We start from the raw sequence: 23,362 nt of genomic DNA, 5'->3' as shown, positions 1-23,362 counted from the left end.
TGGCTCAGTGGATAGAGCGTCGGCCTGCGGACTGAAAGGTCCCAGGTTCGATTCCGGTCAAGGGCATGTACCTGGGTTGCGGGCACATCCCCGGTGGGAGATGTGCAGGAGGCAGCTGATCGATGTTTCTCTCTCATCGATGTTTCTAACTCTCTATCCCTCTCCCTTCCTCTCTGTAAAAAATCAATAAAATATATTAAAAAAAAAAATAATAATTTGAGAAAAGTTCCTGTACTGTGTAAATTCTATTCAGTCTTTTCAATCTAAATATATTATTGACCTAGCACTCCTTTTTTGTTATTTTCTAGGCTAGAAACTTTAGTTTCCTTTTATGAAGAAAAACACAACACAGTTGGGTTTAACAAGAGGTAACAGAACAAACCCCCAAATACACGAGCCACCTACCTTCACAGCTGGATGTAGGAACTTGCTTAGTTCCATCCTTAACATTCCAAGGACCTTCACCTTTACTCCACTTTTTAGTGTCTTGTCATTAAATGGAAGAGTTCTAACTCTCACATCTTTTTGACTACTGTGTCCTGAGCTTCCAGCTTAACCATCTGCTCTTTGACCTTTATCAAAATTTCTCTTGACCAGAGTTTACCATACTTTTTAACAAAATAATATACTTTTATTGATTTTTAGAGAGAAAGGAAGGGAGAGGGATGGAGAAATAGAAACATCGATGATGAGAGAGAATCACTGATTGGCTGCCTCCTGCATGGCCCCCACTGGGGATCAAGCCCACAACCTGGGCATGTGCCCTGACCAGGAATCAAAGCAACAGCCTCTTGGTTCCTGGGTCGATGCTCAACTGCTGACCCACACCAGCCGGGCTACCATACTCTTCTTCACCTGAATCAGCTGGAATCCTTGAACTGTCTTTTACCAGCACCTTTAATCCCTTTGCTCCCCTGTCAGTCCACTTCACGTCTACAAATCATGATCCAGGATCTACACAGTAATATATCTTCTCTGCTCCTAATTACATAGGGTTTCCCAAAAAATGTATACACATTTTACAGCTGATAGCTCAATTGATGCTTCTTTCTTTTCAGATTTAACCCATTGGAATTAATAATTATTCAAAGTGTGCATACATTTTCTTGGGACACCCTGTATATATATTCTCTGGCAACACCCAGCTGCCTGGGTATGGGTGTGTGTATGTACGCACATCCTCTTGCTTGAGACCAATTTCTCACTAGCTGGTTTCCCAACTAAGTTAACCCCATGACCTTGCCTTGTACAGTGGTTGGCACATAGTAAGTGCTCAGTAAATGTTTGTTGAACTATTGTTTAATTAACCACACCCATCTGAGCTCTTGTTTCGATCCCTCCTCTTCAGAACGCTTTTCGGTTACCATCATTTTCTATTGAGCTTCAACTTTTACTTGCTCCTTTCACCCAGTCAATAAATGTGCTTAAATCGTTCCTATCCTAAAACAGCAATAAAACCTTCCCATACCACTCAGTTCTACAAGCAAGATTTTACCTCTACCAACCCATTGAAACTTGTCTCAAAAGGTTACTAATTGCCAATTCATTTGGACACCCTTTAGTCCATTTTAAAAAAGTGTGATTTTATTGTTTTTGAAATTTTAATGATCTCTATCAAATACATGTTCACTGCCAACATCTTGAAAAGTACAAAGAGTAGATACATACACCCTAAACCATAATTCTGACAAATTATGTGGCTGAAAATTTTGGGCACTTTTTTTAACAATATAAGCGAGACAGTCACATTTCTTACTTCATATAAACCTCCAATAGCACTTTACATTGTGGACTAATCCTGTTCCTCCATTATACTGCCCTTCACACCACATTTTCCTCATTCTCCTATTTTATTGGGCCCTTCTCTCTATTCCCTTCAGATGTTAGCTTTCATCAGGGAAAGCTCTACAATCTTCTGCTCTAAATGTTTTCAGCTCTACAATCTTCCTGCTCTAAATGCTTTCACTTTCATGGCTTTACTGATACATCTTGAAGTCCACAGAATCTACTGTCTTTTTAAAAAATACATATTTTTATTGATTTCAGAGAGGGAGATGGATAGAAACATCAATGATGAGAATCATTGAGTGGCTGCCTCCTGCACGCCCCCTACTGGGGCTCAAGCCCGCATCCCGGGCATGTGCCCTTGACTGAAATTGAGCCTGGGACCCTTCAGTCCATAGGCTGATGCTCTATCCGCTGAGCCAAACCAGCGAGGGCAGAATATAATATCTTGACCTCTAGAGTCCAGACTTAAAGATCCAATAATTTATTGATCATCTAATCCTCGATGTCCTATAGTCACCTCAAATTAACCCTTCTGCAAAATGCAACTCATTATCTCCTTGCTAAACTTGCTCTTCCAGTTGTATTCTTTTGGGGAAAAAAAAAGTTTTTATTGATTTTAGAGAGAAAGGGAGAGGGAGAAACATCGATGAGAGAGAAACATCAATCAGCTGCCTCCTGCACAACCCCCACTGGAAATTGAGCCTGCAACCCGGGCATATGCCCTGACTGGGAATCAAACCAGTGACTTCTTGGTGCATGGGACAATGCAACCTACCTAAAACACAGATTTGATCATGTCTCCTGTCTACTTTCCTGACCTGGTCTTCAGCTACTCCCCAGGACTCATTCGATACTGGTACTCCTAAAACACCAGATTCCACAGTCTCATTCTTCTCTTAAGTATTGGTTCCTCTACCAAAATGTCCATTTCCACTTACCTTTCTGGAGAAATCCTGTTCATCCTTCAGAACTCACTCCATAAAACCCTTCCTGATCACTCTTTCCCCTATCCCTCTGCAGGCGATGCAGTGAATCCTGTCTTCATTCTCAGAAGCTGTGTGACGTGGGCAAGTTACTGTTTTAGTTTTGCCATTTGTAGAATAGCAATAGGAAGACTACCTACTTTATAGAATTGTTGAGGGTTAAATGAGATGATGTACATTAAACCCACAGCATGGGGCTAGACACGTGGCAAGCTCTCAGAACATTTAGCAATTGTTAATTACGCATCCCTTTGCTCTATGTAGGTAGGCCTCTGCCGCTGCAAGTTTAACACTGCAGTATGATTTCTTTGTGTACAGTTTCTCCACCAGAGTATAATCTCCTTGAAAGAAGCATCCACATATCACACATCTTATATTTTAGCACAGTGCCTGGCATATTATGGGAACTTATCCAATGATAATTGAACTAGACCATTTAAGTACTACCCATCTTTCAAGGCCAGTTCAATTTCCATTTCCTCCACTAATATTTACCTAATGATTCCAGCCCTCTGGATTTTACCTTCTCAAAAATATTTTTACCACTGTTTGAAAAATCGCATGCTATCTTGTGTTATATTTAGAAGCGTTGTCTCAATACTGCCTCAGTTTCCTCCAGGGCATACACCATTTCTTACATTGTTTACCTGCCCAGTAACAGCTAATATTTCCAATTGCAGAGTGAGTGTTCAACAATTACTTTTTTAAAAAATATGTTTTTTTATTGATTTTTAGAGAGACAGAAAGGGAGAGGGAGAAATATCAATGTGAGAGAAACATCGATAGGCTGCCTCCCGTACACACCCCGACCAGGGACTGAACCGCAACCTGGGCACGTGACCTGACTGGGAATAGAACCGTGACCTTTTGGTTCACCGGATGACACTCAACAAACTGAACCAAACTGGCAGGGCAACAATTATTTTGAATTAAAATATTTCTGCCCAAGCATGGGAGGCCTCACCTTATCTTTTATTTTTTATTTTATTTTGAGAGTACATTTATTAAAGCTGGGGACAGTGAAACAAGGGCTTAGGATTGAAGAAGCAACAGGAGAGAGCCAAGGTGGGGCTGCTGTTGGCTTCATGAAAAGTCAGAGAAAAGGGGGCCTTGGAGACAGGCTCAGGGTTTTAGCTTGGGACGAACTGGCGCTGCCCATTGCTTCCCTGGTTGCAAGTCTTGTGGGGACTCTTAGTGTGCAGGTGAGAAAAGTAAAGAAAGGCAGGTGTGCTCCTGAGAGGGAGGGCACGCCTCTCCTTATCTTTTATTAGTCATCTGCCCCTAAGAAAATTCAGCAAACAACACATCTGACTCTCCTTCCCTTCGCTTTTTTTTTTTTTTTGGTGCCCTTGACTGGAATTGAATTCTACCTTCGGTCCACAGGCCAATGCTCTATCCACTGAGCCAAACCAGTTAGAGCTCCCTTAGCTCTTGAAATGCTGCTTGGAACTACATTAATTTGCTTTTATTTGTATGCCACTGTCATGTCTTAGCTTCCCAAGGAAGAAATCTTCCTTTTCCTTGCTAACTTCCCTCAAGACCCAGCAGAGGGCGCTATACACACAAGGGCTGTTTGTGTGGGTGCCACTGGCTCACTACAGATATCCTCAATGGCAACTCTAAGTAATTTTTCTTTTGCCTGCCTGTATTGTCTATGCTCAGGCCACATCAGCTTAAAATAAATGCCACTGGACAATAATAATGGTGACGTCATCTCTGACACCCTGCATATCAGATGGCCAAGATGCTTGTCAGCACAATCATCACTCAACCACATTGGAGTAGTAGATCCACAATTTGGAATAAAGATTTTAAAAAATATCTAACTGAAACACTGGCAGGATCAGCTATGTGAAGCACTGCAGAATCGGTCTGCCTTGGCTGCCTAGCTCTATAGTAAGAGAGTGAAAAACAAGAGATGGCAAGTTTTAAACTGAAATAGAGATAGTCACAAACATTTCTTGGCACCCCAGGATTCCTAAAACTACAGCTTAAAACTAAGGACAGGGAAGCCAGAAATAATGGAAAAATCATATAGAAGCCTAGATATTAACTTGAGCTCTTCAGTAAAACTAGCTTGCCACTTTATAAGTAACCTATTTCTATACCTCAATTTTCTGACCTGTATTAAAATGAAACTGCACTAACTGAATGACCCCACTCAGCCCCCCTGACCTCATTCCCCAGCTGTGTCTACCTGGCAAACACAAACCAGGGACAACATGCCCCAGAAGTCAGAGGGTTGGTTTAGGATATACAGGGTGGGGCAAAAGTAGGTTTACAGTTCCTATGGGAAATAAAACAATAATAATATAAGAATAAGCTGTTTTAAGTATTCACAACTGTAAACCTACTTTTGCCACACCCTGTGTATATATCCTAGCTTTTGAAGTACATGAACTTTTTCATATACGTTCTTCCAGCTAGACAATAATTCCCACAATGGCAGGGAATGCTTTTTTTAAAAATAAATCCTCCCCCAAGATATGTTTTATTGATTTTAGAAAGAGAGAGAGAGAGAAAGCATCGATGTGAGAAACATCGATTGGTTGCCTCCTGTACATGCTCCAACGGAGGATCAAACTTGCAACCTAGGTATGTGCCCTGACTGGGAATCAAACCCTCAACCTTTTGGTGTATGGTATGACACTCCAACCAATGGAGCCACCTGGCCATGGCATGCCTTTCTTGCACCAAGCTCCATTCTACCTGGCTCACTCAGTGTCTACTATGCTGTTCAGAAATGCCAATGGTTAGGAGGCATCACAGTCCCCTGGCTAAATTTAGAGAGAGCAAGTCAGGAATACCTTAATTGAAAACTTTAGAAAGATTCTCATTAAGGAGAATGAGTTAGATACCAAGAACATTTCTTCTCCAGTTTAGAAGTACCCCTCTCCCTCAATAAGATGGAGGTTTCTCTAAAATATCTGTCGCCTGGACCTTGTTTATCTTCCTTGATGCACACTCATTTGAAAAGCCATTCACATTTGGGAAAATAGCATGATAATCTCTCCTCATCAAACTTGGGCAAAATGGGCGAGTGGTTTCAGTTGACCACATGTGAATGTCTGGTGAGGCCAGGAGAGACAGGGCTGAGTATGTTTCTACTTTGGTAACGTTTCTTCTGTATGTCACATTCACAGGTCTTTTACCTTCTGTCAGTGGCAGGACTTGAGATTGTTTTGACGAGGAGAGAAGTCACTGTGCCTCCTGCTGGCCACAAGCAGAGAGGCTCGAGTTCCTTTTGGCTTGTTACTAGAGGTCCATTTCTCCTTCACAAACATGAGAATTGTGAACGAGTACACGACTGAAAAGGAAGAGTGGGCTTCCTTTTATGCTTAGTCTGGACTAAGCTTTAGGTGTGAATAAATCGTTTAAGATCAAACACTCTCAAATTCCTCATTTTGTGAGCCCAAACCTGAGGTTGATGCATCTGTATTAGGTACAGGAACAAAGGGATGGACAGGGGTCAGGAAAAACCCTGGTCTGTAAGCCAACATCCTTGTTCCCGCTCCCTAAGTGATGGAGTGTAGAGCCCAACCACATCCTATATTAAGAGCCCCTGTTCCTTAAAAAACTTAGGGCCACACACCAGCTTCTCCCCTGAATGGTGTCTGTCTTTTCTTCCCTTTCCCCAAACCCCAATAAAACACACCAACTGCTTCAGAGTATTTATGGGTGGGGTTTTTTTTCATGGGTCTTTTTTTTTTAATTTCAAATACGGAAAAAGTCCCCTGGGCTCTGTGGGGCTCCCCATGCTCATGGCCCTCTTTCCCCATACTGACTGCCCTTCTCCCCACAGTACATCTGTTTCAAGGATATTTTAAAAAATGAACAATTAACATTAATTGCATTCTCAGCTTGCTCTGCAGAACCAGAGGAGCTATCTCCATCTGTCATATTTAGATGGACAGTTTCTTTTATCTGACACCAGGTCCCCAGCCATGTCTAAGCAAACATTGCATTTTTCTACAAAGTTAAATTGGAACCCCATGTCTTTAGTTTACTCCACTTCCTTCCCCTCACATCCACCTCACACCAGCCACAGGGTTAAGAAGGATAGTCAGGAATGTTATCAACTCCAAGCCCTAATTCATATTCCCCTAAATCTCCCACCCACCCTCTCAAACAACTCCCCAGCCCCACCCCACTCCCCAGGATTTCACTGAGATTTCTCCCAATAGTTATTTGGAAGAAAGGTAAAACAAAAAAGGTTCAAGGTCTTGGTGCTCAGCCCAAGGGGCTCCATGCGCTGGGACACCGACGGGCAGGGGCTTCTGCCTCTCCAGCCCGTGCCCGAGCCACCTCCTGAGCCCTCTGCAAATGCAGGGAGGGGCAGGAGCCAGCACAGGACCCAGGGGGGGCAGCGTCTCAGGATCTGGCGGAGCCCCGGGCAGCATCATTCAACTTGGCCACTGCGGATGAACATAGAAGAAGAAAAAGAAAACACTGTCAAGTAATAAGGGAAAAATACCTAAATTCCATCCCAGTCTCTATTCCATGACTCTTCTATACTTAACAATCATTAGGCTACCTAGCATATCCCTCAATCCTATCCATAGAAAATTATTGAGAGAAAGAGAGAGAATGAATGAATTTGAGTCTTATCCACAAAACAAAATGTTCTCTGCCTTTTTAAAAGATATCCATAAAAACAAAGACAGAAAAGCAATTCGTTAGACAAGATCAAAACAACTGGAGGCTCATAGGGGTGGTAGCTGCCTCCTGGCTTGGAGCAGCTCAATTTCATACGCAAAGCACAGTCACTTAGAGCAGCAGAGACTGGCTGTGGGCACACAGTGATGAGGTGGTGACTGGGTGAGGCCAGGGCCAGACAACACACAGGTTGTTTTGAGTGGATTTAATAATCTAGGTTTAATCAAAGCAACTGGGATCTGGATTTTTCTTTGCCATGGACTTATGTACTTCATGCTGTGGAAACATGTGGTGAACACAGAATGTAGCTTGAGTCTTTTCTTAAACTAGAATATGACCAGATGAAGAGAGAGAGACCAACAGTTTTCTGATCTCCCTATTTCTTCTATTCCTTCCTAATACCAGACTCATTGTGACCTCAGTTTTGAGTATTCAAATTGACCAATAGAGAAAGTGGCTCAGACAGAAACGAAAAAAGTACAAAATTTGAGAAAATCAGAGATGAAGAAAACGTACAAAATTATATATATATTTATATATATAATAACATGACATATCTATGTACAACATGGCTGGGACGGTTGAGGAAACTATACAAGGATGTTCGGCATTTTCCCCTTCCCACGTGGATTTTAGACTAAGGAAGACAGCATGAGGAAATGGAGCAAGAAACACAAAAATCATATACAATTACAAGTGACAGTCGAGGAATCTGGGGGCCAAGGAATTCAGGGGTCCTGCTCTCTCCATTCCTCCCTCACCAACTTTTTCCTATCCAATCTGAATGACAGCCTGAAAAGTGGGTGGCTGGTCAGGAGAGAAGTCTATACGCATCCCATCCCCGCACATGCACCCCATCAAGTTCATCAGACGTTCTCATTGGGCCAAATGTTTGGCCTGTCAGGATTTGTGAGAGAGCAAGAGAGGATTACAAATCTTGCTCTCTTGAACAGTTAGTTCTCACCCTGACCCTCTCTATCATAACTAGCAGGTTGCATTCAGTAAGATTCAGGCCAAGCTACTGATAACTAGACTGAAGATGCTGGCCAACTGCAACCCCTTTCCTCCACACATTCATGAATCAGTACTGCTGCTTCTCATCAAACAGGTGCCGGGTTACTGAGCTCTAGGAAGGCAGAGATTTCTGTGTTCCTTTTCGCTCCTTAACCACCTTCCCCAGCGTTCTTCAACTTGAATTCTCTCCGAAGAACCTGCTACTCGAGCCCTGCTGTAGCACTAAGCCCTAGAGGCTAGCTCAGTGCATCCCCTTTCTTCTTGTCTCCCTCACAATACACCTGGCATCCGATTACATCAGAAACATGGGCCTCCCTATGTGCAAGACTGAGCATGTTTCCTCAGGCCCACAGCTCAGCTGCCAGAGCAGCCTTCTTTGCAGCAGAGTTGCAGACTGCAGGCTAGAAAAGTGGGTTGGGCAGAGGCAGGAGCTTCCATGGCTAGCTGCTTGGAACTTCTTTTCAACCCTATCACCATGATCTTTATGAGGTCCTCTTGCCTGAATTCACCCCCCACCCCCCCACCCTGCCCCAATCTCTACTTCCTCTCTCCCCATGTAGTCTTCAAATGGTTCCCCTGTGTAGGCAAATCACTGATGCGCCTGCCTCATTAGTTTTACAAAGAATAGCAGTGTTTTCCAACTGGCAGTTACAGAATTCTAAAGTCAGAATCAATTTTATCCATACTCAAACTATTTTACAGATGACAACATAAATCCTGAGAGGCTAAATGACTTGAGCAAGGTTACATATCACTTCTACATGGAACTAGACCCAAACCCAGATATCTTGACTCTTAAACCAGTGCTCCTTCCGCTAGCTCACAATGCTTTCAAAAGCAACATGCTGGGAGAAAGAGAAAGAAAGAGAGAAAGAGAGAGAGAGAGCTAGAGAGAGCGCCCATTTTATGCAATGTTTTCCAATCTTTACATTAAGAGCCAGGGCAAACTGTAAGAGACACGAAGGGAGGTTAGGTGGGCACTGTAGTTTTAGGCAAGCAAATCAGTTTTTCTTTTTTGAGGATTCTCTAAATCTGCCATAATGGAAACATGAAGCAATAGCAGCCTAAGACAAAACACTTAGAAGCACAGAGAAAAGATCTCATTCAGTCTACCTTTCCCAATAATGTCAGGTTAGCCTTGGATGGTAAAACCTGCTGCATTATTCTCAAGGCTTGGCCTAACCAATTTTGAGATTCTCTCTTCTGAAAAAGAACTCGTGTCTCCCCAGTTTCTTGTACAGAAGAAGAAAAGTCTGCAGTATTACTCAATCCTACTCTCCTACTTCTGGGCTATAGTGAGGGTGTGGAAATATCAATTTAACCAAAGACATGAACTCAGAGCCCCTCTTCCACACACACTGCCTTCTCAGCAGCCCCCGGCTGAATCACAGTCACTGCTGGCTAGCAAGCTGAGAAGTTCTCTAACTAGATGCCCATTCCATTCCTGCCTGTGATATATAAAAGTCCAGCGGGTGAGGAAGGGGAAAAGAGGGGCCCAGGTTACCCCGCAAGCTTGCTGGTGACGAGCGAGGACTTTCTCTGGGGCAGGTCCTGTGGGGTGGGGATGTGGTCGCCAGTCACCAGGTTCTTGTCTGGTCCTGCACTTGGCAGCTGCTTATTCTTCATCTTGGCTTTGGCCATGTTGTAGTCTCCTGAGTCAAAGTACTTTTGCTAAGAGACAAGAGGGAGGTTTAGGTGAGTGAGGAGCCCTGGCCGTCCTCAAAAACAGGGAGATCCACATCCATTACAAATCCTCATCCACTCTCAGATCTTTCAAGTCTTTCATGATTAATCTCATGCATACAGAGCTTAGCATTAATTACATGTACTTGTATCTGCTCCCCAAATGTATGTCAGCAGTTTCTCAGCTAGAGTATAGATTTTTGGAGTTAAGAAATAGCCTCTACATCCTTTGTAGCCACATCATTTGTAGCCTCATCAGCACAAGATGGTTCAACAAAATGATTTACTTTATACATAAAGGCTTACTGAGGACCTGTTAGTCACCCACAGATTTGGTGCTGGGGAAACAGATATAACGAAGGGGTAATCTGGGGCTACCCTAGCAAACAGCAGATCAACCTCCAGCCAACAACCTCAAAATGGAAAAGGGTTTTCTCAGACCATGAATAGAAACCGGGCTTGTTCCTGAGGATGATGTACTTTTCCTCTGACTCCCATTGCCTCCACAGGTTCCATGGTTGTGAAAGCCTGCCCATGCCTGTCTTGCCTACAGCAAGGTAAACTGCAAATCAGCATCACATCATCATCTGTGGCGAAGACTCAACAACTGGGATTCTTCACGGGTCTATTTCACTCTCCATTTCATCCACAGAGGAATACACTCTGGCTTAATGATTCCCAATCCCTCAGTAGGTTTAGGTACCTCTGGGGACTGAGAAACCTGATCGGGGGCTAGATGGCTATGAAGGTAGATTCTCCCTTGGTGAAGAGAACCTCTTTGGACAGAAAGGAGTAAATGGCTTGTGCTAACTTCAAGGGTCTGAATAAATCTATTCATTTTAAGTTCAGGAAATCTGTAGGACAGATGGTTTGATCTTTTTCTGAAATGATGCACCTACAACCTTTAGCTCTAATTCTAAAGAATGCAGTCCTAAAATTCCCACCATCCAAATAGGCAAATGCCTAGTGCAGCCAGTATTCCAGTCTCTAACAACCTTCCTTTATCCTCCAAATCCCCCATAGCCAATGCCCCTACATAAAGCCTTAATATCCTATACGGGAAGCCAGATGATAAACTGATACCATGTCAGAGATTTACAACAATTTGCTTTGCTCATTATAAGTTTCTAATTCCTTTCCACTGCTGCCCAACAAACAAAACTTCCAGGTCAGCATTCAGTAGAACCTCTATAGAGCTCATCCCCTTTGGCTCCAAAGAAGAGGCTAAGAGATTGTGTCCCATACATACCCCTTTCTGGAGTCTCTTCATGAGGAAGTCGGAGCCTCCAGGCTTTTGTCCTAGGCTTGGATATTTGGCCTTTAGCTTTGCCTCCTCAGCTCTCTCAGGGAGAATACCTTCTTTCTCCTGCGTGTCCTGGAAGGAACAAATGGGCAGATGAAATTAAAGACTGAGAAGCAACTGCTTCTAATATTTGATAACCTGTATGCTATTTTTTTTCCTGAAGATCCACTTACTTGTAAACATGCTATTTCCACTCTACTCTCAAATAAAGCTAGACCTTTGTTCAAATTCCTAAAGCCCAAGAACACTGTATTGTGAGAAGAAAAGACAAGGTGCTTCTCACACTCTACCCAGGGAACCACCTCGGTGACCTGTGAGTACTGGGTTAAAGGTAATGCCTAGTTAATCACAGAGCAAGCCATAGCTCACTCAGCACAGAAGCTAGGAAAGACAAAGAGAGAAAAGAACCAGCCAAGGCTTTTTGGTGATACATGATGAGTAGGAAAGTACCCTGGCTGCTGACTAACTCACAGTGCAGGTCAAATGGGAAAGCAAAAGGGATAGATAATTCTGCTGAAATGCTCCCTCCCTATTTAGAATCTAAGATAGTCATCTGAGAAGTCTCTCTGTGGAGGAGGCTAGAGCTACGCAGCCTTCTCCAAAAATCTCCACCTTAGTAATGGGAGGACATTGCTTCAGCATTTCCATAAACATGTGGCAGGGAGGTGGTAGGTAAACAGAGATGAAAATGACCCTATTTTTAATCTCGGGAAAATTAAGATACAGTAGGTTCATTAGCATTTACCCAGTTTTTGCCAAAAAGTAAACACCAACCCTCATGGGGCTAGTGATGGCAGTTTGGGGAACATGACAAGAGCTCGACTGGCTTGCAGCGGCTCTCACTGTCTACACTCCTGGCTTTTTGTGGGCCCCGCTGCCCTTTTCTTCGGTAACTTTTAAAAATAATCTAAAGCCACTCTTGGCTCTTCTTGGTGGGATTATATTACCTCTCCTTGGTATTCCGGCACAGGTATAACAACAGGTGCATGTCATGAGCCTCTGAACCCAGTACGAAATGCTGTAAGTCAAATACAACCCCCAGGCAGAGGTCTAATTGGCGTGTTTTCATCACAGAATTGCGGGTGAACTAAGTCTCGCTGCCTTGGAAGTCTGGGGGAAATAGGGTGATAGAGTGGCGTCTTTCTTGTCACGACTCTCCTGGTGTCTTTTCTAAATTTAACCTCGATTCTGTATGGGACTTCAGTCCTCTTCAATTTTGTTCCGTCCTCACGGAAGATGGGCAACAGACCATCCCCAATCGTCAAAATACGTTATCTTGATAAAATTGCCGCTTTTAACCATGGTAAGAACTACTCTTCTCCCTTCCCCCAATGCTGGTCCTTTCTTTAAACGTCTTTACCTCAACCTGTAGCTTTCGAAGGATTTAGGATGCAGGCCCCAGCCTGGTAGTCGTGTTATTTACCCCTAATAACCAAAAATACACATCACATCCAAGGACCACCAGCCCCCTTTCATTCACCCAGTCTTTCCAAACACCCGCCCCGCGCCCAAGTTCGGCCAATTATAGCACAGCTTGAAGGAGCTGAGCGGTAGGCTTCTTGGCCAATGAGGAAGGGCAAGGCACTGACTGACAATCGACCCAACCAACCAGCGCCAAAGCAGCAAGTCGCGTTGACGCTCACTCGGCGTGACGCAAGAAGTGGCCAACCCCTGCAGAGCCTGAGATCAGGGCGACCAATCCGCACGGGTGGGAGACCGTCTCCCGCCCCCTCACTGTCGCCCCCGGCTCGCTCGCCCGCACCCCCTCCATTTCACCTGCTTCTCCTCGCCGGTCTCCTCCGCAGGGTTCTCCTCTTCTTGTTTCTGAGACATGGCGGGACCGGGACTGTGGAGTGTAAGGGGCCCGGGAAGTCAAACGGAGAAGGGAAGGGGGAGGGGAAATGGGGACAACCTGCGCTGCTCCTTCGGCTCCTGTCACTAGGGTTGCTCAGTTAAAATGGCGGCCCTTGCCTGTGACGTTGCGACCGCCCCTGCCTATGGGAACCAATAGGAGTGAGGTAGATGGGGCAATGACGTAACGACTTACCAATAGTCGCAGGCTAAAGGTGGGGTCTATGGAGGCGACGGGCAAGCAGGAACACCAATCCGGAGCCACAAGGACCTATTGGGAGCCCGTGGGGAAAGGTAGGGGGCGGTGCTGCTCGGTTTGGCAGATTTGTTCCTTTGGTGGGCCCCTCTCCCGGGAACCTTGGCTGAACTTAAAACGGGAGAGCGGAAGGATGTAAACCTTTATTTCCAGGTGGAGAGGAGTAAGCTTTGCTCAGTGTTGGCAGAAAGTCATCGAGCTCCAGAAAACAATTGGGAGGTCAGAGTGGACTTGGAAGTGGAACTCAGCACGATTCCGATGTGTTCACTTGGTGTGGAACCGAGAGAGAGACCGAGTTCCCAGTCTGAGTTTTTTGCAGAACACAAATGACTTGGGCTTTATAATTTAACTCTTATGTATAGTTTTATACTTGTTTAAGGTCATCCTATGGACTTGGACTAAGCTCCTTGAAACAGAGCACCGTTCTAATGGTAAACATTTAGTAAATACAGTTAACACTAGTTAACCTATCCCGAGTCACAGGTCAATATTTCTTGAGCGTTTGTAGATGGCACTGTATTCGTTTTACAGGGGTTTCATATATAGCAAGGCATTCACTCCCCTTAGGTTAGTGGGCATGTGGGGAGGGTTTTCCCAGTGTTCCAGGTGGACCCTAAGTCCCTCAAATGAAATAGACCCGTCTTCTTGGAGTGTTAAGTCACATCATTTTTTATATTGAAAACAGTCTAATACTAATAACACTGTAAAATTCATATTAAAATTTAATTTTCCAGGCAGCTTTTGTGACAGGTAGTCTTGGCTATCAGTTCATTTTTTCCGTGAACTAGGTGCACTTCTAAAAAGGAGCACAAGTGCTGGCGAGGATGTGGAGAAAAAGGAACGCTCCTGCACTGTTGGTGGGAATGCAGACTGGTGCAGCCACTGTGGAAGATCGTATGGAGTTTCCATAAAAAGTTAAAAATGGAACCCCCATTTGACCCAATGATCCCACTTCTAGGAGGAATATATCCCAAGAAACCAGAAACACCAATCAGAAAGGATATATGCACCCCTATGTTCATAGCAGCACAATTTACAATAGCTAAGATTTGGAAACAGCCTAAGTGCCCATCAGCAGAGGAGTAGATTAAAAAACTGTGGTACATTGGGGGTAAGAGATCAACTAAAGGACTTGTATGCATGCATATAAGCATAACCAATGGACATAAGACCCTGGGGGATAGGGGAGGCTAGGGGACTGTCTAGGGCGGGGGGATAAAATGGACACATATGTAATACCCTTTGTAATACTTTAAGCAATAAAAAAAAAACAAAAAAAAAAAACACTGTGGTACATCTACACAATGGAATACTATGCCGCTATAAAAAAGAAGGAACTTTTACCACTTGCAACAGCATGGATGGAACTGGAGAGCATTATGCTAAATGAAATAAGCCAGTCCGAGAAAGATAAATATCACATGATCTCACTCATATGTGGGATATAATGATCAACATAATTTGATGAACAAGAATAGATCCAGAGACAAATGCTAGGGGAGAGCGAGAGTTAGAGAGCAACCAAAGGACTTGTATGCATGCATAGGAGCATAACCAATGGACACAGACACTGGGGCCGTGGGGGCTTGCCCGGGATGGGAATGGCTGGGGGGCAGGGGCAGTCAACTGGGGAAAAAGGAGACATATGTAAAACTTCAGACAATAAAAAAAAAAAGTTTGAGGAGCACTGGAATACACAGATTATCATACAAGGCAAAATTTGGTAAGTATTGAAATAAAACTTAATAATGTGTGATAGGGGTTCAAAGGAAGGCTCAGAGTCAGTTTAGGGTGAAAAAAAAGACTGTGATGGAAGTGGTATTTATTTCAGATATCTTTATTTCAAATAGCTTTAAAGAACTTAGGAGTTTGCTAGGTAAAGATGAAGGAAGGATATTCTGGGTGATGGGCACAGCATGAAGGCTAGAAAAATAGAACTGAGTCCAGAACATGGAAGACTTTGAGTAACAGGATAAGGAACTTGTGAATAATTTAGTAATCTATGAGAGACATTTAAGGTTTTTAGGCCAGAGAGTGGCAGGTCAGAACTGCTCTTTAGAAAGATTAATTTGGTGGTAATGAACAAAAATAATTCAGAATCCCAAGTAGAAAGATAATAGACTAGAGGTGGGTGGTCTATCCAGGAGTCCACTGCAATACTCTAGGAAGTATGTAGTATTTAAACTAGAAATGTGGTCGTTTAGAAAACAGTGAATGTAATTAAGAGAGTCTGTGGCAATGGGATCTACTAGATTAGTAACTGATTGAATACAGGAAAAAGAGGCTGTGTGCCTCAGGGTGACTGATGTAGAAATAATAAATTCAAGAAGAGGAGTAATTTTGGGAATGGAATTGGAAGCAGCGAGAAAATGAGGTGGTCAGTTTTAGAAACACTGCCTCCTTTGAAAGCCAGAGAGCCATTTGGTAGCGATACCTAGGCAATGGAGACTTATGATACATGACTTCTGAGAATGCCTCTATATCTAAAATTTTAGGGTTCTAGAAAATGTAAATTTGGAGTTGGGGAGAAAAGTAGAAGATACATATGAATAAAATTTGGACCTTTTCACGTAAATATTAGTAAAGTTGTGTAAGTAGATGGGATCATCAAAGGAGAAAGGAGAAAGAATAAGTCACAAGACAGAAACTTGGGGAAAATTGGCCAGGGTCACAGAGACAAATGATCAGAGTGGTAAAGATAAGAACCAGGAGAGAAGTGACAGAGAAGTTAAAGATGGAGGGGACAAAAGCTAATTGCAAGTGGTTAAAGAGTGGGGAGGTGGTAGCAATATTTAACAGGAAGTAAATTAGGGCAATGAATTGAAGAGGAAGCAGCAAAAGGTTTTAGTTTTTGGAGGGTAGGCAAGACTCAAGCATGCTTTCAGAAAAGGAGAGAGGCTAATTGAGAGAGAAACTAAAAATGTAATTATCCACTTTAAAGAGGAGATAATGAAATAATTAAAGTCTCAGAGGAGATTATTAGATCAAGAGGGAGAGAGGCAGACAGGTTGGCTTTGGCAATTATAAAGGAAGAGTTGGAGGAGAAATGTAAAGAGAGATTTTGAAGTGGCTAAACACATAAGGAAGTCACATTAAATGGCCTTGCCAGTCTATCTTTTGAGAATATAAAGGATGATTGGTGGATAGAAGATCTAGGAGAAATGGGGGTAGAAACAGCTCTACAGAAAATAGCAATAAGCCCTAGCCAGTTTGGCTCAGTGGATAGAGCCTAGGCCTGCAGATTGAAAGGTCCCAAGTTCGATTCTGGTCAACCACACGTGCCCAGATTGCAGCCTCAATCCCCAGTAGGGGTGTACAGGAGGCAGCCAATCAATGATTCTCTCTCATCACTAATGTTTCTATTTCTCTCTCCCTTTCCCTTCCTCTCTGAAATCAATAAAAATATATTTTAAAAAAAGAAATTAGCAATAATTCACGCTGGCCAGGTAGCTCAGTTGTTTAGAGTATTGTCCCAATATGTCAAATTGCGGGTTTGATCCCTAGTCAGGGCACAACCAATGAATGAATGCATAAATAAGTGGAACAACAAATCTCTCTCCCTCCCTCTCCCCGACTCTCTCAAATCAATAAATAAAAAAATGGAATAATTCAAAACAGCAAGAATGATCTACCTGGATTAGATAAGTATGAGTTTGTGGTAGGAAGTCGCAACCAGTGTGGCTTTGTGACTTTGGTCAATAACTCCTGGCTGCCTTGGAGTGGAGAAAACATAGATAGCCAAAGTTAACTGGGACAAAAGGATTGGTAACGAAAGAACAGAGAAGACAATGAAGAAGTCTAGATTGGTTTGTTGAAATAGCTGACCATGGCATCTAGGCTCTTTAGGAAAGACAGAATACAATTGATAAATTGGGAGAATAGAAAGGCGTTGACCAAATGGTCATGAGACATACAAAGCTCAGATTTTGTGGGAGTGACTGAGAGAGGCAGAAAAGTAGGAGGTTGCAATGAGAGGCAAATTTCAATTTGTATCTAGGAAGGTGGAGAAATTACAGGTTATCATGAGCTCTAGCCTATGATAATTATAATTGGTGGCAGATATGGCATGGCTATAAAAGCCAGTGACGTTGATGCAATCAAGTAAATGTGAAGTCCCCAATATTGAAGTCTCAGAGCATAATGATAGGGAAGGTGACTGTGACCCATATATTGAGAATGAGCTGTAGGTCTCTAACACATGCATTTTAGTATGTAAGGCAGCGCTTTACATTGTAGAGTAACTATAATATTAGGCAATGTATGACACCAAATAAATTACATGTATGAGTGTTTAAAAAGTCATTTCTGGCTGAGCTGGTCGAGTAATGTTTCAGACAAAGTAGTACCTAAGCTGGGACGATTAGGATAAATAGGAAGGTTGGAGATTGGCAGGGGGAGGGAGGAAAGGGAGACAATTTAGAGGATCATACTATCTTATAAAATGTTAGAGGATAGCTGATCCATATCTGAGGACAATGGAAAAGGGAGAGAGAAAAATTATAGCAAGAGTAACAAGTTCCGCCGAAACCGGTTTGGCTCGGTGGATAGAGCCTCGGCCTGCGGACTGAAGGGTCCCGGGTTCGATTCCGGTCAAGGGCATGTACCTGGGTTGTGGGCACATCCCCAGTGGGAGATGTGCAGGAGGCAGCTGATCGATGTTTCTCTCTCATCGATGTTTCTAGCTTTCTATCTCTCTCCCTTCCTCTCTGTGAAAAATCAATAAAATATATTAAAAAAAAAAAAAGAGTAACAAGTTCCCAAAGGGAGTGAGATCATGCTAGCCCAGCAAGACGCCTCTTTCATCCAACAAATTTAACTTAGCAGTCATTATGTGCTAGGTATTGTGCTGGAAGCAAAGATGAAAGTCTCTGTCTTCAAATTGTTCAGAGATGAGAGAGGAGATAAGAAAGACAATGTACACTGGATCAGGGTATTAAAGGCAGCTTCCTGGAGGAAATGACATTTGAAGGAACTGTAGGGGTATTTAAGGTAAAAAAAAAAAAAAAAAAAAAAAAAAGTGGAGAAACCCTTTTCAGGCAGAGGGAACCTCGTGTGAAAACACACAGAACTTTAAGAAACTCCATGTCCTAGGTCCTTGGTTCTCAAACTTATGTGATTAGAAGTTCCCAGAGAACTTTATGAAAATACAGATTTCCTTAGCCCTATTTCACCCCAATTGAATCAGCATCTCTGGGTTGTGGCCTGGGAATCTTTATTTTTACAAGGAAATGTAAACTCTTTAAAAAATGTATTTTTATTGATTTTAGAGAGGAAGGGAGAGGGAGAGAAAGATAGAAACATCAATGATGAGGGAGAATCATTGATCGGCTGCCTTCTGCATGCTCCTTACCACGGATGGAGCCAGCAATCCAGGTATGTGCCTTGACTAGGAATTGAACTGTGACCTCCTGGTTCATAGGTCGATGCACAACCATTGAGCCACACGAGCTGGGTAGAAATCTGTATTTTTTTTAATTTTTTTTTTAAATTTTATTGATTTTTTACAGAGAGGAAGGGAGAGAGAGAGAGAACTAGAAACATCGATGAGAGAGAAACATCGATCAGCTGCCTCCTGCACATCTCCTACCGGGGATGTGTCCGCAACCCAGGTACATGCCCTTGACCGGTATCGAACCTGGGACCTTTCAGTCCGCAGGCCGACGTTCTATCCACTGAGCTAAACCGGTTTCAGCGAAATCTGTATTTTTGAAAAGCTTTCTAAGGAGAGAAATGCATATAAGGCTGGAACTTTTGTGGAGCAGCAAGACATGACACTGTCCAGGCTGCTGAGGTTCTGAGGAGACTTGTAAGTCATGCTAAAGGGTTGGGGTTTAATGAAGACAAAAGAGAACTTCTGATTTCAAGCAGGAAAATGGTATTGTTAGGGATGGAATTTGGAAAGACTTTACTGTGGTAGCCATGTGGAAATTGGACTGGAGTGGAGAGGAAGACCAGCTAGAGCTCTATGATTGTGGGAATCTAGGCAAGATTAGAGAGGCCTGGTCAAAGGCAGAGGCCATGCCAAAGGAGAGGAGCTGAAGAGACAAATAATATTGAGGTGGTGAATAAAGTTGAGGGGAGAACCAAGTATGGATCCCAAATTCCTGAGTGAAGGGTGGTGCCATTTGCAGAAAAGCATGGAGAAGAGCAGATTGGGGGGTGAGGGGGGTGGGGTGGGGTGAGGTGAAGTAAGGTGAGAAGAGGACCTAAACTTCTTACACATTTATTCCTAGTCTTTTGGTCTTTTCTCTTGCTCATCTCTGAATTTTTCAGAGCAGGATCTAAATCTTTAAAGAATGAGATGAGATATCTGGAATGACAATGTACAGGTCATCAGTGCATAAGTAACATTCTTCTGAAAAATGGCCATAAAAAAAGGCTGGAAAAATATCTGGGTTTAAGACACAGGCCATTAGCACCCTCTGATGGCCAGACTGAGAACACCAGGAAATTAACCAAGCTCTATCCTCTTTTCCTTCCTTTAGAAATTTATGCTCTTAGGACTGGCCTTAAGTGTAGCCTAGGGAAATAGCCACGTGACCAGAATAATAGAGTGTTTAAGAGAATTTTCAAAAAAGTAAAATAACAAGTCATATAAATGAGGGAATTAGAAGATGTTAAGCTGGTTCAAAAGAGAATCTAAGGACAGAAAAATATATAGATATTTAAGACTGCTGAAATGAAGTTGCTAATAGATATAAAGTTGGTCCATATCTAAAGGGCATAACTTACAACGTTTAGAATGATCTTTTTCACAGGGTGGAAATCAATTGTGTCTCACTGGACAAAATTCATTTGTCTTTCTATGTAGAAGAATCATTTGCATTGCCATCAGTTTTCTCAACTTACAAATTGTAAAATAGTGCTGAGGGAGAATAGTAAGAAGCTAGAAAAATTCCTGGGTAAGTGGAATGGGGAAACTGAAACAAGATAATGAAACAAGACCAAACAATTTGAACAACTTAACGCCAGCTAGAATCTGAAGACCTTATCTTCCCTAACCAAGGACCCTTGAGAGCAAATGTTTTATACCTCTCCTCCCAAACCAGAGAATACATTACTTAAATCATGCTGGTGGGGGAGATACAGAACAGAGACCCAATTAATGCCATTTATGCCAACTAAACCCAATTATGGATGAAGTCAGGGAAACAAATAACAAAAACCTGATTAAAGCTAGACAGACCCAAGATAAAAACAGTACAGCAGACCAAATAATAATCTCAAACTCCCCAGTATGCTTATTTTGATGCATCAGCATATTAAACACACACCTGGAAAGCTGATGAATATTCTGCTTAAACCAATGTCTAAGATTTTTGCCCACAGAAGAGAAATAAAAACCCCAAGACAAAGTGCAGGCTCACTCTAGAGCACACCCATGCCCTTTCATGGACATGAACTTTTTACTTTCTTCTAAACTATAAGGGTCCTCATGAGACTTGCAACCAGGGGAGCAATGGGCAGCAGCAGCTTGTCCTGGGCTTACCCCCTGATCTTGTCTCCAAGGCTCCCTTTCCTCTAGTGAGCCAAAAGTAGCCTGCCTTGGCTCACTTCTTTCCTATAATGTTTCCAGAAAGCCGAAGCAGAGCGCTAGGCGCTCTCCTATTGCTTCTTCTACCCTAAGTTCTTCCTTTGTTCAGTTGTCCCCAGCTGTAATGAACACACTCTCAAAATCACCTGGACTTGTGTTGTGAAATCTTTCCTGCACAAATTCAAGAACTCACACACTACCAGCCGGCAGAGGTAGACCAGCTCCAGGCATGTCCCCAGCTGGTGACAGTTCAAAGACAACGAAAGGCATAGGTCAGATAACTTCAGATTCCTCTAAGACAGTGGTTCTCAACCTTCCTAATGCCGCGACCCTTTAATACAGTTCCTCATGTTGTGGTGACCCCCAACCATAAAATTATTTTCGTTGCTACTTCATAACTGTAATTTTGCTACTGTTATGAATCATAATGTAAATATCTGATATGCAGGATGTATTTTCATTGTTACAAATTGAACATAATTAAAGCATAGTGATTAATCACAAAAACAATATGTAATTATATATGTGTTTTCTGATGGTCTTAGGTGACCCCTGTGAAAGGGTCGCGACCCACAGGTTGAGAACCGCTGCTCTAAGACAATACCCAGTCATGTTTTTCCTATTGTAAAGTCTTTTATAATTTCCCCCCTGGAACAGAAAAGCCTCTTTTCATAAATATATCACCTCTGCCTTTCATTGCATTCAAATTCCAACTAAAGTGCAAACATATTACCCAGAAATACCAAATCGACATTCTCAGTTGCCATTTTAAACGTGGTTTAAGTAATCAGGTCCATGTTAACAGCTATTCTGTGAAATTTTGGCTCGGAAGGCCTTAGAGAAAATCACAGAAAGAAAATTTACGTAGCATCTATTGTGCGTCAGCAGCTTACTTTTTGGTTTAGTATCTGTATTTTAATATTTGTATTTAAAAAGTACTCAGCCAAAAAGGAGCAATTTTAACCTAAAAGAATGAATCCTTAATGAAATTTAATGTGCCACCTAAAGACCTGAGAGAGGTTTGGAGCAGAGGGCTGTCAGTGGGGCACAGGGTGGGGAAGAGGTGGGAGGCTGAAGCAAGGGGAAAAGGAGAAGACAAGCTTAAGAGTTTCACTGGTGGGTTTCTCTGGAAGCCAACCAGCTAGAATGGTTCTCTCCTACTTTCTCTTCCTCATTCCCTCTTCCTCCTTTCTCCTTGTCCTTTTTCTTTTTAGATCGTCTAGACCTCTCCTTCCCATTTCTTTTCCTTTTTGTTTCAGGTTTCTAAGATGTGCTTTTCCTCAAATAATCCCCCATCTAAGCTTTTTTCTGCTTCTCTGAAAAGCCTTGTTAAGGTAACACTGGTCAGTGTTGACACAAGTCAGGAAATCGTTTACCCCTGGGGCTAATGACTGGAAGGGAGTACAAAGGATTCTGAAGTGCTAGGAATGTTGTTTCTTAATCCTGCTGGTGTTACATGGGTATGTTCAGTTTGTGAAAACTGAGCTATGCACTTCTCTGCACGCACATTTCAATGAAAGGCTTAAACTAAAACAAACAAAAACAAAACAAACAAAAGCAAAACAAACGAAAACCCCTCTCTGTTTAAGTTTCATCTGCATCAGGGAAGTGAGTGGATAATAAAAGCGTGCATAAAGGAGCATAGCAAATGATCTTCATATTTTTGCCCAGAATCATCGACCACTGCTAATTTTCCAAAGTCTCATGATCCAGTTTTGGCTGATTGACAAGGGGTAGTGGCAAGAGGCAGTGGGAATGGAAGTTTGCAGAATGAAACATATTACAAACTTAGATGGACAGAACTTGGTAACCAGTTGAATGTACGGCCCAGTTGGATAGAGGAAAGGGATAAAAGAAGGCAGGCTAAGTTTAAGCCAGGTCATGTGGGGAAAGAAAATGTAAACTATTGGTCAAATCAGGTTTGGGCAATTATGGTGGCAATATATTATGAATGTGTTGAAGAGATTAGGTTAAATATCTAAAAAATGAACAAGTTCTTTTGATAAATACTTTTGATACCAGCTAAGATTGTTTTAACCCCAAGCTCTGCTTAAGAGAAATGTATAAAAACTATGATTGCTAAGGGACTGATTTAAATTACACTTTCATCCTTGGCATAGCTAAATCGTTGAGCGTTAGGAAGGGTGGAACTTATAATAAAAGTAAAGCCAGAAAAAAAAAAGTGTCATTTCACTAAAACTAGCAGTGCCTGGGGTATAGGATGTGCTCAGTAGTTGTTCTATTTGTGACTGGGTGGGAGAAGGTGATACTTTAGGTTGATTAGGAAAGACCTG

The 23,362-nt window shown here is 42.6% G+C and overlaps 1 protein-coding gene across 2 annotated transcripts; it reads right to left on the bottom strand.

Annotated features, from left to right (window-relative positions):
- Window positions 1–1,061: 1,061 nt before the first annotated feature.
- Window positions 1,062–14,786, bottom strand: ENSA (endosulfine alpha; the record flags this gene model as incomplete). Of its 2 annotated transcripts, XM_081112726.1 has the most annotated exons (4): window positions 13,204–14,786; window positions 11,374–11,499; window positions 9,946–10,112; window positions 1,062–7,186 (listed from the first exon to the last, which is right to left on the bottom strand). In XM_081112726.1, exons 1-4 carry the CDS (start codon window positions 13,258–13,260, stop codon window positions 7,171–7,173), a joined length of 366 nt encoding a protein of 121 aa, XP_080968852.1. In that variant the 5' UTR covers window positions 13,261–14,786. The 2 variants fall into 2 exon arrangements, with proteins under 2 accessions (XP_080968852.1, XP_080968853.1); XM_081112727.1 differs by lacking the exon at window positions 1,062–7,186 and having other exon boundaries at window positions 9,942–10,112.
- Between the last annotated feature and the right edge of the window lie 8,576 nt (window positions 14,787–23,362).

This window comes from Myotis nattereri (genome assembly GCF_964212035.1).
Source record: "Myotis nattereri genome assembly, chromosome: 18".
Lineage (NCBI taxonomy): Eukaryota > Metazoa > Chordata > Mammalia > Chiroptera > Vespertilionidae > Myotis > Myotis nattereri.
This window is presented reverse-complemented; position numbering and strand designations above follow the sequence as displayed.